Here is a 15,667-nt window from a genome sequence, read left to right on the forward strand (position 1 = left end):
GTGCTTAAAATACCGAAGCATGAGCTAAATTATTCTATGTAGTTTCATGTTTCAAGAATAATATGAAGACATGAGAAAAGATATAAAAGGCTTCACTATATAAACTGTGTATTAGAAATGTGAGATTTGGGGGTGATTTATTCAAAAATATGTCTAAACTGGATTATAGGATTTGTATATATTTTTATTTTTCTGCAGTTTTAATGTCAAGTTCTGCTTAAAGGCAGATGGCAAAGGAGCACTTCCCACGAAACTTAGTAAGTGTTCTATGGAAAAATTATATAATTCTGTATCTGTAGCACTCAAAGTATTTTAAGATATTTGAATAGTTAACACAAATAGTTGTTATTTAACGTTCTTCATTTTACTATTATGCTTAAAGACACTTAACATTGCCACATAATTACCTTGTTGACTTTTAAGTTAATTCAGATAGAATATATATTTATTTATTGACATTGTGAACAAAGTAGCCCACTGAATGGTAAATATGGCCTTCAGAAAGTTCAACAATTACCAGTGAGAGATAAATGAACTCTAGGGGAAATGGGTATCACTGTTTATAAATAGATGATCTATGGAAGAGTTGGTATTTTATGTCTTAGAGAAGCCCCCAGCAATCTCAGGAGTAGAGGTGCTTTAGAAATGATGGAAGAAGTAGTCTGGGCCACTAAATTTAACCCACATGGCAAACTCCTAACCTGACTCTTGCTTTCCAGAAAATGGTTTATGTGGTCCGGAGAGCAAGGTAGGAGAGCTAAGTGATTATTGCCAAGATTTGTGATTATGTTAGTGACAAGTGCTGAGAAGTAATGATAAAGCAGGGGAAGAAGACTGAATCTTTTGGGTATGTGTCTGTGCATGAAAATTCACATAGAGGAGCAAGGCAAGGCGTCACTGGAAGATGACTTTTCAGTAGTAAAGACCCGAAGGAAGTGAAGGACCTAGGGGATGTCCGGAGGAGTATTTTGCACAGAGGAAATGGCAATTTCAAGAGGCCTGAGACAGAAGTCTGCTTAGTGTGTTTGAGAAACACAAGGAGGGCAGTGTGGGTGGGTGGAACAGAACTGGAAGCAAAATAACCCTGCGTTCTCACCCAATTTGACATGAAGTTCAACATTTAGAGAAATTTAGAAACTTGGTCTGCACTCTTATCCACTTTGAAGAAACTATTTAAAGAAGTACTGAATCTTAGAAGGAAGTCCGCCTAACAGCTGTGCTTCAGACTATTGGTTGCACATTTGTTTTAAGATAATTCTTGATCCAGTCAACTTTGGTCACCTGCTTCATGAGGGACATATTTGACAATCTGATATGGCAGCTTCAATAGAAGTAGTAGTTGCAGGTGATGCAAACTGTTTATTCATCATAGTGTCTAATAAAATGGTATGGGTACATATTAGTAAATATTTCTTAATTTCAATCAGCGAGAAATTGCTGCTACTCGCATTAATGGTGGAAGTCTTAGTTCACATACATTTCATGCTCTGAACTTCTTCCTCTCAGCTTAAAGTAAAAGAAAAAATTTCCTTTTCATCTGATGGTTATTTTACTACTATCATTATCTATTGTCTGGATTAATATATGACATTACTTTGGGGATTATTGGATTGATTATTTACTCTTAAATATTTATTCAGAATTAATGTTATAGTCTCACTACATTGTATAGACATTTTTAGTGAATTACAAGGAAATTACTTCTTAAGTAATAAATATCTCTGTTTACATGAAAATTCTAGGTATCTAGGAGAGATATGTGTCCATAAAGATTATGTTAGTTATAAATCCTTTGGTTTGTATAGACTTCCAGGTGGAGCTTCTTTTGGATAAGCTCAAGCAAAAAGGAGCAATTCGACGAGCACTATTTCTCCATAACCGGTCACCAGGTCACTCTAAGAACATGACCATTTCAAGAGGGGGACAAATGCAGTGTGAGGAACTAATAGCGTATCTGCGGGTAAGAGATGCTTTTCTGCTTCATTATCTTTTACTTTTTACTATTTTTTTAACCTAAATGAGTTTCACTGTGTATAAAGTTTTTGGTATTAAATCAAAAAGAAAACACTTGAGAAAATTTGACTTTTTAAAGTATCAAACCTGAGTAATGGATTTTTGCTCGTGGCAAACTGGATGTTCCAAATGGCTATTCTACAACAAGGCTACTGAATAAATTATAACAAACGTATTTCTTAAATATCACTAGATTCTCAAAGCATAAAAAAAATCTCCAGGGTCCAAAAAAAGAAGCAGTCAGTTAAAAAAACTACATTGGCAAAATTTGACTTGTGAGTTGTATGCGAATATGTGATCCAGAGTGGCTGGGGAAAGGATGAGCAGTAATTGCCCCAGAAGAAACAGTTTTAAACCTGCAAAGGCTTGAGGTGTTGGAATTATCAGTTACAAAATACGAATTTTTATAAAATGTTTAAAGAAAAAATAAAACTTTTTAAAAAGAATACAAAAATTAATGGTGTAATGTAGGGTGATTAACATAACATAATAATAAAAAAAATATGAAAACGTCAGTGAAGATTTGGAAGACAACATAATTAACCACCTCAATTTAACAGACTTATATAGAATACAAAATTTGACCATATATGGGTCACAAAGGAAGTTTAAATAAATTTCAAAAAGTTGAAATCATAGAAAATACACTGTTTGATCATGGTGCAATTTTTAGAAAGCAATAACAATAAAGATAAATTGGGAATTAGGAATTGTGATTTTAAATAACTTACGGATAAAAAAGATCATAATGGAAATTTACTTAAAAATGAATCATAATGAAAATTCTGCTTATCAAAATGTGTGGGATGTCACAGAAGCAGAAAATAAAGTAAATGTGTAGCCTTAAATGCTATTTAATTTAAATGAAAGATTGATCAAGAAAAAATTGAGGGAAAACAAAACAAAACAAATTTAATTCCACACAATAAGGAATTAAAAAGGGACATAGCTACAGGTGAAGAAGGGATTACAGTAATAGAATATTGTAATAACCTTGTGCTAAGACATAGAAAAACTTAGACAAAACAAGGATATTCTTAGAAAATTATAACACAACTACCATAAGAAGAAATAGAAAACCTGAAAAAGCCATGTAACCATATAAACCATTCTAAAAATTGAGTTGCCAGTTAAAAATCTTTACACCAAAGGAAACACAGATGGTTTTATAGGTGATATCCACCAAACCATGAAGAACGAGACATTCCAATATTAAGCTCTTTGAAGGGATAGAAGAATAGAAAATATGTCCAACTTAATTCTATGAAGCCAGTGTAATTGATGCCCAGAAAGGTGGAGGATAGTCCAAGCAAGAATTTCATGCCAGTCTTTCAGAAAGACATAGATGTAAAATTACTAAATCAAATATAAGCAAACTAAATCCTAGCAGTTTATTAGAAAAGATAAAATAAGTAGACCAATTTTGATTTATTCTAGGGTGGGTTAACTTAAAAATATAGAAGTATAGCTTAACATATGAATAAGACTGAAGAAAAAACACGAACATCTTAAATATAGGAAAAGCTTTTGATTAAATTAAATAACTCTTCATGATTTAAACAAGCTTCAAGTTGGAGGTTTTCCAAGATGGTGGAGGAGTAGGAGACCTGAGTTTTGTCTGGTCCCAGGAATTCAGCTAGATAGCTATCAAATCATTCTGAACAGCTGTGAACTCAACTGGAGATCTAAGAAAATAATAGCTGCAACTCTACAAATAGAAAAGCAACCACTTTCTGCAAGGTAGGAGGTGCAGAGAAGTGAATCCAAGGTGATATATGGGAAGATAAATGGGGTGGGGGTGGGAAGGGGCCTCCGTAAGCCAGCACAGGAAAGTGATATAGGAGCGAAGTGCAAAATCAGAACTTTTAAAAATCTCCAGTGAGGGATGTCCCTGCCTGAAAGGTGTTCAGGTAGCAAAGCAGGGTACAACCCTAGGCGGGGCAGTGTGGTCTCAGGATCCTCGGAGTCACAGGATGACCAGGGGTGCCTGAGTGTGGCAGAGCTCCCAGGCATCAGAGTGGGGAAGCAGCTGCAACCAGTGAGTCCAGGAGTGGGCTCTCAGCTCGGGGTTGCCATAAACCACCAAGCTCGGGGTTGCCATAAACCACCAACCACAGCACGGGTCTGGTGACCACTCTCTAAGCAGGGGCCCAGCAAGCAGAAGAACCCCAGCAAAAGCCCCCTCCCTTCCCGGGAGGAGCGGGGAGGAGTGGTGCAGGTGCATGCTGCTGGAGTCTGCAGGGTTTGGAGACTCCAAACAGGGTCATGTGCCTGAGATAGAAATGCTCAATCACAGGCTGGGTGAGCACAGAGGGTGGACAGAGACCAGGAAGACAAGAGTGATTGTCTGTTTTTCCCTGAGGGTGCACTGAGGAGTTGGGGGTGCGAGCTTTTGGCTCAGGGGCCGGAGATTGGGAGGCAGCATTTTCATTCTCATCCTCTAAAGCAGCGCAAAAAGCCTTTAGGGAACAAAAGCCACATAGAGCAGTCGGGAGCCACTTACTCAGCCTGGCCCCCTGGCAAGGGTGGTGTAATTCTGCCCCGGGGAAAGACACCTGAAAATCAGCGCAACAGGTCCCTCCCCCCAGAAGATCTGCAAGAACATTGAGCTAAGACCAAGTTTACGCAGATCACACAAACTGCAAAACTCTAGCGCTAGGGGAAAAGAGTATATAGAATTCATGTTTTTTTTTCTCATGATTCTGTAATCTTTCAATTTCAATTATTTTCTTTTTCTTTGCAACCAATTTCTTATTTTATCAACTCTTTTGTTAAGTCTTTTTTTATTTTCATTTTTACAGTTACATTCTATCTTTTCATTGTATTTAATTTTGCTTTTGTATATATATAAGTTTTTCCTTCTTTACAATATTGGGATGCTGTTTCTTCTTACAAACAGACCAAAATACACCCAGAATTTAGTGTATTGCTCTGTTCTCTTCACCTGACTGATCATGTTCTCTCTTCCCTTTTTTCTTCCTTTTTTTTTTGTTAAAGTCTTTCTAATTTTCATCTTTACAGTTCCATTGTAAACTTTTATTGTATTTAATTTTATTTTTGTATTTAATTTTCTTTCTTTACAGTTTTCAGATGTACTTTCTTCTAACAGACCAAAATACACCCAGGATATAGTGTATTGCTCTGTTCTGTTCACCTGTTTATATTCTTTCTTGTTTTCTTTCCTTTTATTTTGTCTTTTAATTTTCATTTTTACAGTTACATTCTATCCTTTCAATGTATTTACTTTTATTTTTGTACACATATAAGTTTTTCTTTCTTCACAATTTTGGGACCTAGTTCTCTAGCAAACAGACCAAAATACATACAGGATCCAGTGTATTGCTCTGTTCTCTTCACCTGTCTGTTTATATTTCCTCTCTCTATTTTTTTATTTTATTTTTTTTTTCAATTTCAGGTCTCTGATTTGTTTAGTGTATATTTCTCTGGGGTCATTATTGCCATTTTAGTATTTTGTTCTTTCATTCATCTATTCTTCTCTGGACAAGATGACAAGAAGGAAAAACTCAACTCAAAAAAGAGAACAAGAGGCAATACTAACTGTCAGGGACCTAATCAGTCAGGGACCTAATAAGTATCATCTTACAATAAGTAAGATGTCTGACCTAGAGTTCAGAATAACGATTATAAAGATACTAGCTAGGCTTGAAAAAAGCATAGAAGACACTAGAGAATCCCTTTCTGGAGAAATTAACTAAAACCTAATCAAGTCAAAATAAAAAAGGCTATTGAGATGCAATCAAAAATGGAGGCTTAACTACTAGGATAAATGAGGCAGAAGCGAGAATTAGTGATAGAGATGACAAAATGATGGAGAATAAAGAAGCTGAGAAAAAGAGAGATAAACAACTACTGGATAACAAGGGAAGAATTCGAGAGATAAGTGATACCATAAAGTGAGACAATATTAGAATAATTGGGATCCCAGAAGAAGAGGAAAGAAAGAGGGGCGGAAGGTATTTTGGAGCAAATTCTAGCTGAGAACTTGCCTAATCTGGGGAAGGAAGCAGGCATTCAAGTCCAGGAAGCACAGAGAACCTACCTCAAAAACAATACAAGTAGGTCAACACCTTGACATATAATAGTGAAGCTTGCAAATCTCAGAGACAAAGAGCAAAGACAACCTTAACCTTAACCTACAAGGGTAGAAACATTAGACTGGCAGCAGACTTATCCACAGAGACCTGGCAGGCCAGAAAGGACTGGCATGATATATTCAGGGTGCTAAATGAGAAAAGCATGCAGCCAACAACACTTTATCCGGCAAGGCTGTCATTCCAAATAGAATGAGAGATAAAAACCTTCCAGGACAAACAGACACTAAAAGAATTTGTGATCACCAAACCAGCTCTGCAAGAAATCTTAAAGGGGATCCTTTAAGCGAAGAGAGAGCCCAAAAGTAACAGACCAGAAAGGAACAGAAACTTGAACTCAATCACAAGAGAAAATTTGGAGAGAACTGAAATAAATGGAGGGTGAGGAGCATCCTACCAAAGAATGAATGGGTCAACCCGGAAATTAAAGAAGAATTAAAAGAAATATGGAAACAAATGAAAATGAAAACATAACTGTTTAAAATTCTTGGGATGCAGTAAAGGCTGTCCTAAGAGGCAAGTATATAGCAATACAAGCCTTTCTCAAGAAACAACAAATGTCTCAAATATACAACCTAACCTTACACCTAAAGGAGCTGGAGAAAATACAGCAAATAAAGCCTAAACCCAGCAGAAGAGAATTAATAAGTATTAGAGCAGAAATTAATGAAATAGAAACCAAAAGAACAGTAGAACAGATCAGTGAAAACTAGGGGTTGATTCTTTGAAAGAATTAATAAGAGGGGCGCCTGGGTGGCTCAGTCATTAAGCATCTGCCTTCGGCTCAGGTCATGATCCCAGGGTCCTGGGATCGAGCCCCACGTCGGGCTCCCTGCTCTGTGGGGAGCCTGCTTCTCCCTCTCCCACTCCCCCTGCTTGTGTTCCCTCTCTCGCTGTGTCTCTCTGTCAAATAAATAAATAAAATCTTAAAAAAAAAAAAACTTAAAAAAAAACAAAAAACAAACAAACAAAAAAAAGAATTAATAAGATCGATAAATCCCTAGCCAGACTTATCAAAATGAAAAAAGACCCAAATATAATCATGAATGAAGGAGGAGAGATCACAACCAACACTGAAGAAATACAATTTTAAGAACATATTATGAACAACTATATGCCAACAAATTAAGCAATCTGGAAAAAAAGAATGCATTCCTAGAGATGTATTAACTATCAAAACTGAAACAGAAAGAAATAGAAAACCTGAACAGGCCCATACCTGCAAGGAAATTGAAGCAGTGATCAAAAATCTCCCAACAAGCAAGAGTCCAGGACCAGATGGCTTCCCAGGAGAATTCTACCAAATATTTAAAGAAGAATTAATACATATTCTTCTGAAGCTGTTTCAAAAAATAGAAATGGAAGGAAAACTTCCAAACTTGTTCCATGAGGCCAGCATTACCTTGATCCCCAAACAAGACCAAGACCCCACCAAAAAGGAGAATTACAGACCAATATCCCTGATGAACACGGATGCAAAGATTGTCACCAAGATATTAGCCAATAGGATCCAACAGTACATTAAAAGGATTATTCATCACAACCAAGTGGGATTTATTCCTGGGCTACAAGGGTGGTTCAGCATCCACAAACCAATCAATGTAAATAAATAAATAAGTAAATAAATTCACTACATAAATAAAAGAAAGGACAAGAATCATATGATCTCAATAGATGCAGAAAAAGCATTTGACAAAGTACAACATCCTTTTCCTGATTAACTCTCTTCACAGTGTAGGGATAGAGGGAAGATACCTCAATATCATAAAAGCCATATACAAAAAGCCTACAGTGAATATCATTTCCAATGGGGAAAAACTGATAGCTTTCCCCCCAAGGTCAGGAACATGACAGGGATGTCCACTATCACCACTGCTGTTCAACATAGTACTAGAAGTCCTAGCCTCAACAAAAAGAAATAAAAGGCATCCGAATTGGCAAAGAAGAAGTCAAACTCTCCCTCTTTGCAGATGACATGATACTCTATGTGGAAAACCCAAAAGACTCCACCCCAAAATTGCTAGAACTCATACAGGAATTCAGCAAAGTGACAGGATATAAAGTCAATGCACAGAAATCAGTTGCATTTCTATACACTAACAATGAGCAGAAGAAAGAGAATTTAAGTTGATCACATTTACAATTGCACCCAAAACCATAATATATCTAAGAATAAGCCTACCCAAAGAGGCAAAGTATCTGTATTCATTCAGTAAACTATAGAACACTCATGAAAGAAATTGAAAAAGACACAAAGAAATGGAAAAACGTTCCATGATCATGAATTGGATCATGAATTTCTGCAAAGAAGACATACAAATGGCCAATAGACACATTAAAAAAAAGCTCAATATCACTCGGCATCAGGGAAATACAAATCAAAACTACAATGAGATACCATCTCACGCTGGTCAGAATGGCTAAATTTAACCACTCAGGAAATGACGGATTTTGGCGAGGATGCGGAGAAAGGGGAACCCTCCTACATTGTTGGTGGGAATGCAAGCTGGTGCAGCCACTCTGGAAAACAGTATGGAGATTCCTCAAAAAGTTGAAAATAGAGCTACCGTATGACCCAGCAATACCACTACTAGGTATATACCCTAAAGATATAAATGTAGTGATCTGAAGGGCACCTGCACCCCAATGTTTATAGCAGCAATGTCCATGATAGCCAAACTATAGAAAGAGCCCCGATGCCAGTCGACTGATGAACAGATAAAGAAGATGAAGTATATGTATATATCAGAATACTACTCAGGCATCAAAAAAGATGAAATCTTGCCATTTGCAATGATGTGGATGGAACTAGAGGGTATTATGCTAAGTGAAATAAGTCAGTCAGAGAAAGACAGTTATCATATGATCTCACTCATGTGGAATTTAAGAAACAAAACAGAATCATAGGAGAAGGGAGGGAAAAATAAAAGAAGATGAATTTCAGAGAGGGAGACAAACCGTAAGAGAGTATTGATCATAGAAACAAACTGAGGGTTGCTGGAGGGGAGAGGGTGGGGGGATGGGGTACCTGGGTGATGGACATTAGGGAGGGCATGTGATGTAATTAGCTCTGGGTATTATATAAGACTGATGAATAACTGAACTTACCTCTGAAACTAATAATACACTATACGTTAATTAATTGAATTTAAATTAAAAAATATAAAACAAAAAATAAATAAAATAAAAAAAAATAAGCTTCAAGATGTAACTATGAACAAATACCATCTTACATTCAAACAAAGTCTGCCAGTACCTATTTATTGGTGAAGATGTGAATTAATGGAATTCTTACACATTGCTGATGGCAGTGTAAGTTGTGAAGACTTAGGAAAATAATGCGGTATGATTTTCTAGAGCTCAGAAATCTATTTGCCACTATGTAGAATTGTTTTTTTTTTTTTTTTTTTTGTAATAGCAGAAACAAAAAGCCCAAAACAATCCAAATAACCTTTGACAGGAGAATGGATAAATAATATTGTGGATTTAATACATGATGAGATACTACTCAACAGTAAAAATTACCTTCAGCTCTTTCTAACACCATGGATGAATCTTAAGAGTGTTGAACAGAAAGCAAATCCAGAATACATATAACCTCACTTTGAAGTAAACAAAAAAGGAAAAGCAAACTGAAAAATGTATTGTTTAAGGACAAATATACAATATAGTGAAATACTGAAAACAAACAAGGGAACATTGTACTTAAAATTTAGGATGGTGGTTACCTGTGAGAAGGAAGGCCAAGGGAAGAACCAGACGGGAACACATAACCTTAAGCATTATTGGTAATGTTCTAGTTATTTTAGGTGTGGAGTGACTGTTTTATTAACATGCCTCGTATATTTTTGTATGAATCAAGTATTCTGTTATAAACAAAAATTGATTAAGGGTTCTCACTGAATAACAAATCTTTTTAGATACTCTTATATAAGTGTAGTTTTTCAGAGTTTTGGTAGAATTGGATCAGGGTTGAATATGGCTGGCTTTGTGTTGCACACTTACAGATTTCTCTAGATAGTTTGATAGATTGACATTGTCATTGATTGGAAGCTTTTCTGTTTCTAGGATGAATCCGAATTTAGAGACAAACTCACTCCGATTACTGTTTTTATGGAGTATCGGTTGGATTACAGAACAGCTGCTGATGCAACAGGCTTGCAACCCATTCTTAACCAGTTCACTCCTGCCAACATTAGTCGACAGGTATTGGACTATCTCCACTTGTCACTAATTTTATACATTAATTTTTTAAAGTCTTACAGTTCATCTTTTTAAATATCCTAAGGGATTGCTTTTAAAACGTTGCATTTCTAGTCAAAGAAGTAGAGGAAGGAATCTGAATTTTCAGGTCAGAGATATTTGAAGCCACTCAGAACTTAGTTATATGCAGAGAAAGACAGGGTCATATTTCATACACATAAAACAGTAAAATTGTTCAAGGAAAACAAAGTGCCAGTGTATTTTCATACTATTTTAGTATTTTGCTAAACAAGTTTTAGATCTATGTTTTCTTTGATTTACATTTTAATTGTAAAAAATAGTATATATGTACACATATGCAACTGCTTATTTATTACATCTATGTCATTTAAGTAATTCACGTATATTGTTGTTTCTTTCCAGTTAAATTGACAGTTAAGATCTGTATTGTGTAATTTTATTCTGTGTAGCTGCATATCCCTTGTGACTTGGAAGAGGAAGTCTTTCATTATTTTCCCCCTTTAAATTTTCTCTCTTCTTTTTGTCTGCCCCTGGGCTTGAAGCTTTTTGAATATTAACAATAGACAAACCAAGAATGGCTTCCTCTTTTTCTTCTTTCTTCTTTTAAAAATTTTTAGATTCCTTCTTTCACATTCTGCCCAACCTCCTTTTCTACTTCCCACTAGTTTTCTCTTTTGGATTTTCCATACTGCTCTAGCCTCCAGATCTAAGGGGAGAAAATTCAGGTTTTTGCTTATTTCATCCATCCTGGATTGGTTAACTTCAGTGCTTCTAGTCCCTTTTCCTTCCTCTCCTTCCAAATGGCCATGTATATGCTGGACTCATTTTGTCCAGTTTCCGTTCCCTTTGGTGTGCCTGTCAGAACTGCTTCTGTGTACCCATAGCTCTTTATTCTTTTACACTCTGCGGCCATATTTCCATGATGTTGGCAGAGGCATAGTCTGCAAAAAAAAATTCTAAAAGGGAAATTTGTTTTGCCCAAGATCACACAACTTAGCTAGCAGCAGCAGGTTCATGCTGAATCCTCATTTCTTTTCTTCTTTTTTTTAATCTTCATTTCTTGACTGTACTTTCTCTTCTATATGACACTTCATTCCAGAATCATAACAACTTAATTTAAGATAGAACTAAAAGGTTCCAACTAATTGTATTATATCCTATGAATGTTTTCCTTGTTTTTCGTTCTTGACTGACTACACTGACCTATTTAAAAATAAGCAGCCGTGGGGCTCCTGGGTGGCTCAGTCGTTTGAGCACCTGACTCTTGATTTCGGCTCAGGTTATGATCTCATGGTCCTGGGATTGAGTCCTGTGTTGGGCTCTGTGCCCAGTGGGGAGTCTGCTTGAGGATTCTTTCTCTCCCTCTCTCTCTGCCCCTTGCGTGCACGTGTATGTGGATGCCCTCTCTCTCTCTAAAAGAAATAAATCTTAAAAAAAAAAAAGCAGCCATGATACTTTTTACATTCAGGTATGCAAACAAGTTGATGAGTGTATATAAATATATGTGTATTTATGTATATTCACATACATCCACGTACACATTGATTTATATTGATTTACACTGCATATGTGTCCTATATTTGTATTTTTTCATGTAGAAAAAATAAAATGCTTTTTTCTAGGCCCATATTCTGCTTGACTGTGGTGAAGACAACGTCTGCAAACCCAAATTGGAAGTTTCTGTAGATAGGTAAGTTTTGCTCCAAACAATAAACAGTATAACAAGAAATTTAAATGGAAGAACACACTTTTCTCTTGAAAGCAATAGTATATTTTAATGTGAACTGGTTATACTGGAGGATAATTCATGATTTTCTGTAATAGTAAAACTATCAGTATTGAACTTTAGAAAAATATGCACTGTTTTCACTACTTGCCTGGGTTGACAGATCTATTTCCATGCAGGATGAGTAGTGTTACAAAGTAACATTATATCCTCTTAAAGATATATTTCATTGTAGATACCCTGTTAACTAAAGGAATCTGATTAGTATTTTATGATACATAAATTTTAAAGAATATTTTGAGAATCATGAGTGATTAATTCAGCTTTTAGAAAAAAAATCAGGGAATTAATAAGTACCTACAAAGAGATATAAAATTACTTCAGTAATAGATATGACTGGTAGTGATATATTAGTGGCATTAATGCTTTTTTTTACTGAGAGAAGCATTGGATTTGCACCCAGTGTGCTATTTCCAGCTTTCTGTTGAGCTGTGAAATAGGCTTAAAATATCTTGAGACACTGTTGAACATGTCAGTGCTATGTACTTCTCTTGTTTCTTTGAACAACCATGCTCTCCCTGTGCAGGTTTTTTTTCATTGTCTAGATCTGTATTAACTTGTAGTGATCAAAAGAAGATCCATATTGGGGACGACAATCCTCTGACATTGATTGTTAAGGCTCAGAATCACGGAGAAGGTGCCTATGAAGCTGAGCTCATTGTTTCCATCCCGCCGCAGGCTGATTTCATCGGGGTTGTCCGCAATAGTGAAGTAAGCAAGCTGCCTCTTTAAAAACCGAAATGCACTCATAGGTCTCATTAACATTAATGAGTTACTCCCCTATTTAGTGTAGTACAAGCTTACCCATTCTACTTAAGGCTAAATTGCTAGGCCGTAGAGTGCCTATCTTACATAATTCCTTTCAAGCCTAATACTTTGCATAATGCATTGATAGGACATTTTTAGAATTGCCAGCTAAGTGCCTGAAACAAGGTCAGATAGATAAAGTGTCTTAGCCTGTCCATCAAATAATTTGTTAGGGGTAATAAGGTTATGTATCTAGATCCTCAGGGATCTTTCAGAAATACCTTTACATTTATATGTGGCAATTGTACACAATTCTGGCTTCTCCCATACTCACCCCCCATTTGCTCAAATGGATGGATATATTTTTAAAACAAGAAACTTAACTATCCAACTGCATGATATTGTCTGGGAATTTTATAGTGTATTTTTTTTTTTTGTCATTAATTTATTTTCCTTTCAATCTTTTTTTTTTTTTTTGGGGGGGGTCTATCAAAGGCCTTAGCAAGACTTTCCTGTGCATTTAAGACAGAAAACCAAACCCGCCAGGTGGTATGTGATCTTGGAAACCCAATGAAGGCTGGAACTCACGTAAGATATTTTAACTAAATGGATTTTTTTTCTTTTAAAGAAAGCATATTTTTCTGTGGATTTTTCCATAGAAATTTTTTTTAAAAAATACTTCAGAATAGTGTCTTTAAGTTGGTTTTGATTTAGAATGTAATGATTAGCAGAGTTTGATTTTGACTAAGATAATAAAATAATGGATTATGCTGTTATGCTGTATTTAATAAGCAGTATTTGTACTGCCTTCAGATTGCTAAATGGATTGAGAACATGGGTTAAACTAAAAACTAAAATTGTAACTCTGATATTTTTACCTAATGCTTTAATGAATCCTTAAAGCTATTCTGACAAATACCAAGACTGTCATTATTAAGTGTGATAGAATTATCTCATGAATTTGGAACTCTGTATCATCGTCCCAGGTTAGAATCAAAGAGCATCTTAGTTGGATCAGGTTCCCCTTGAGGTGGAGAAGGGAGCCCAGGAGCTTGAGAAAATGAACTCAATGGGTTGCTTCTGAAATGCTCTAAAAAGTAAACAAACATATATCTGGAGAATTCTTAGTGTCAAGGAAAAATGGGAGTATATTTCATCTTATGTTTTTTTCTTTTTTTTTCCTTGTAACTTTTTCTATAAAATTTAATTATAGCACAAAGACTTTGGTAATTTGAAGATCTGTGGTAATATGGGCTTACATAGTCCATATTTATCTTTCCTGTTAGATATTGTTTAAAGGTACAGACTTGCAACTAATAGTAAATAAGTCTTAGAGATCTAATGCACAGCATAGTGAATATAAACAATATTGTACTATAATCATCAACCTTGTGGGGGTGCCTGGATCTCTCAGTCAGTTAAACCTCTGACTCTTGTGGTTTTGGATCAGGTCATGATCTCAGGGTCATGAGATCGGGCCCTGTGTTGGGCTCTGCACTCAGTGTGGGGTCTGCTTCTCCCTCTCCCTCTGCTCCCACCCCCATGCTCTCTCTCTCTCAGATAAATAAGTAAATAAAAATCTAAAAAAAAAATCTTTAACCTTGCTAAGAGACTAGATTTTTATTCCCACCATAAAAGAGAAATGGTAATTATATGACATGATAGAGATGCTAACTATAGCTACAATGGCAATCATATTATAATTTATAAATGTATCAAATCAACATGTTTTATGCCTTAAAATTATACAGTGTTATATGTCAAATATATTTCAATAAAAGTTGCATATTTCTTCGGGTATATTTTCCATTAAATGCCATTATTATTTCTAAATGCATGGTCTCTTAGGAAGGAGGACTTGAACAAAGTACCCTGAATAGAGTTTTTCCACATGTATTTAACAATGTCTCATTAACAAGTGGACATATTTTTCTATGTTCTCATTCTCTTTAGCCTTCTCACTCACAGCTCATCCAGTGTAGATAATTTCAAGTTATTTCAAGTGGCCCCCTCCAGGCTTTATAAAGTGAGAGGCAATTTGATGAAGTTCCCCAGAAGTTTCATTTTTGTGTATCATAAATGATCCCCAAGAAGCCTGCTTTCTCTTACCTTGTTAGCTCAGTTATTTTCTTTAAGAACAATTTTCCCCTGCAGGAATTAGGATGATTGTTGTCAGTGGAGTTGTGATAGGTGTAGAGAAGTTCTGGTTCTAGCCCTACCTCTCATGCCTTGTGTAGCCAGGTTCTCTCGCTCTTTAAACCCATTCATTCTTCCTTCCTGCTCCATTAACATAAGTTCAATTGTTAATTTCCTGTCACCAAATCAGTGTGCAGAATTGCCGTACCTTCATTGGAATCAACAGATACTCACTTTTGCATTTCTTATAAAGTTAATATTAGGTATTATTATGAGGAGATAAAATTATGTTAATAATTGTTAAGTAGGCTCCTTTATGGTTGGCCCATGTATCTTAAATAAAAGAGATTCAATAGAAGATCAGATTTAATTATCTTTGTTAGAGTGTTTTCAGTTTTATTATAAGCTCAGAAAAAAACCCTATTTTGGAATGACTCTTTTTTTTTTTTTTTTTTAGATCTTGTTTATTATTTATTTGACAGAGAGGGACACAGCGAGAGAGAGAACACAAGCAGGGAGAGTGGGCGAGGGAGAAGCAGGTTTCCTGCTGAGCAGGGAGCCCGATGCGCGGGGCTCAATCCCAGGACCCTGGGATCATGACCTGAGCCTAAGGCAGACGCTTAACTACTGAGCCACCCAGGCGCCCCTT

General features: G+C 35.9%; 1 protein-coding gene across 3 annotated transcripts in view; it reads left to right on the forward strand.

The window, feature by feature from the left end:
* ITGAV (integrin subunit alpha V) overlaps window positions 1–15,667 on the forward strand; it is a 95,551-nt gene that overhangs the window by 69,566 nt on the left and 10,318 nt on the right. For all 3 annotated transcript variants that reach the window (XM_021703295.1, XM_044913688.1, XM_021703296.2), the window contains 6 exons: window positions 199–257; window positions 1,806–1,960; window positions 10,194–10,331; window positions 11,972–12,039; window positions 12,699–12,846; window positions 13,378–13,470. In XM_021703295.1, the coding sequence (XP_021558970.1) occupies window positions 199–257; window positions 1,806–1,960; window positions 10,194–10,331; window positions 11,972–12,039; window positions 12,699–12,846; window positions 13,378–13,470 (661 nt within the window). The remainder of the gene's footprint in view (window positions 1–198; window positions 258–1,805; window positions 1,961–10,193; window positions 10,332–11,971; window positions 12,040–12,698; window positions 12,847–13,377; window positions 13,471–15,667) is intronic.

The sequence above is a fragment of the Neomonachus schauinslandi genome, chromosome 3, assembly GCF_002201575.2.
Source record: "Neomonachus schauinslandi chromosome 3, ASM220157v2, whole genome shotgun sequence".
Taxonomy (NCBI): domain Eukaryota; kingdom Metazoa; phylum Chordata; class Mammalia; order Carnivora; family Phocidae; genus Neomonachus; species Neomonachus schauinslandi.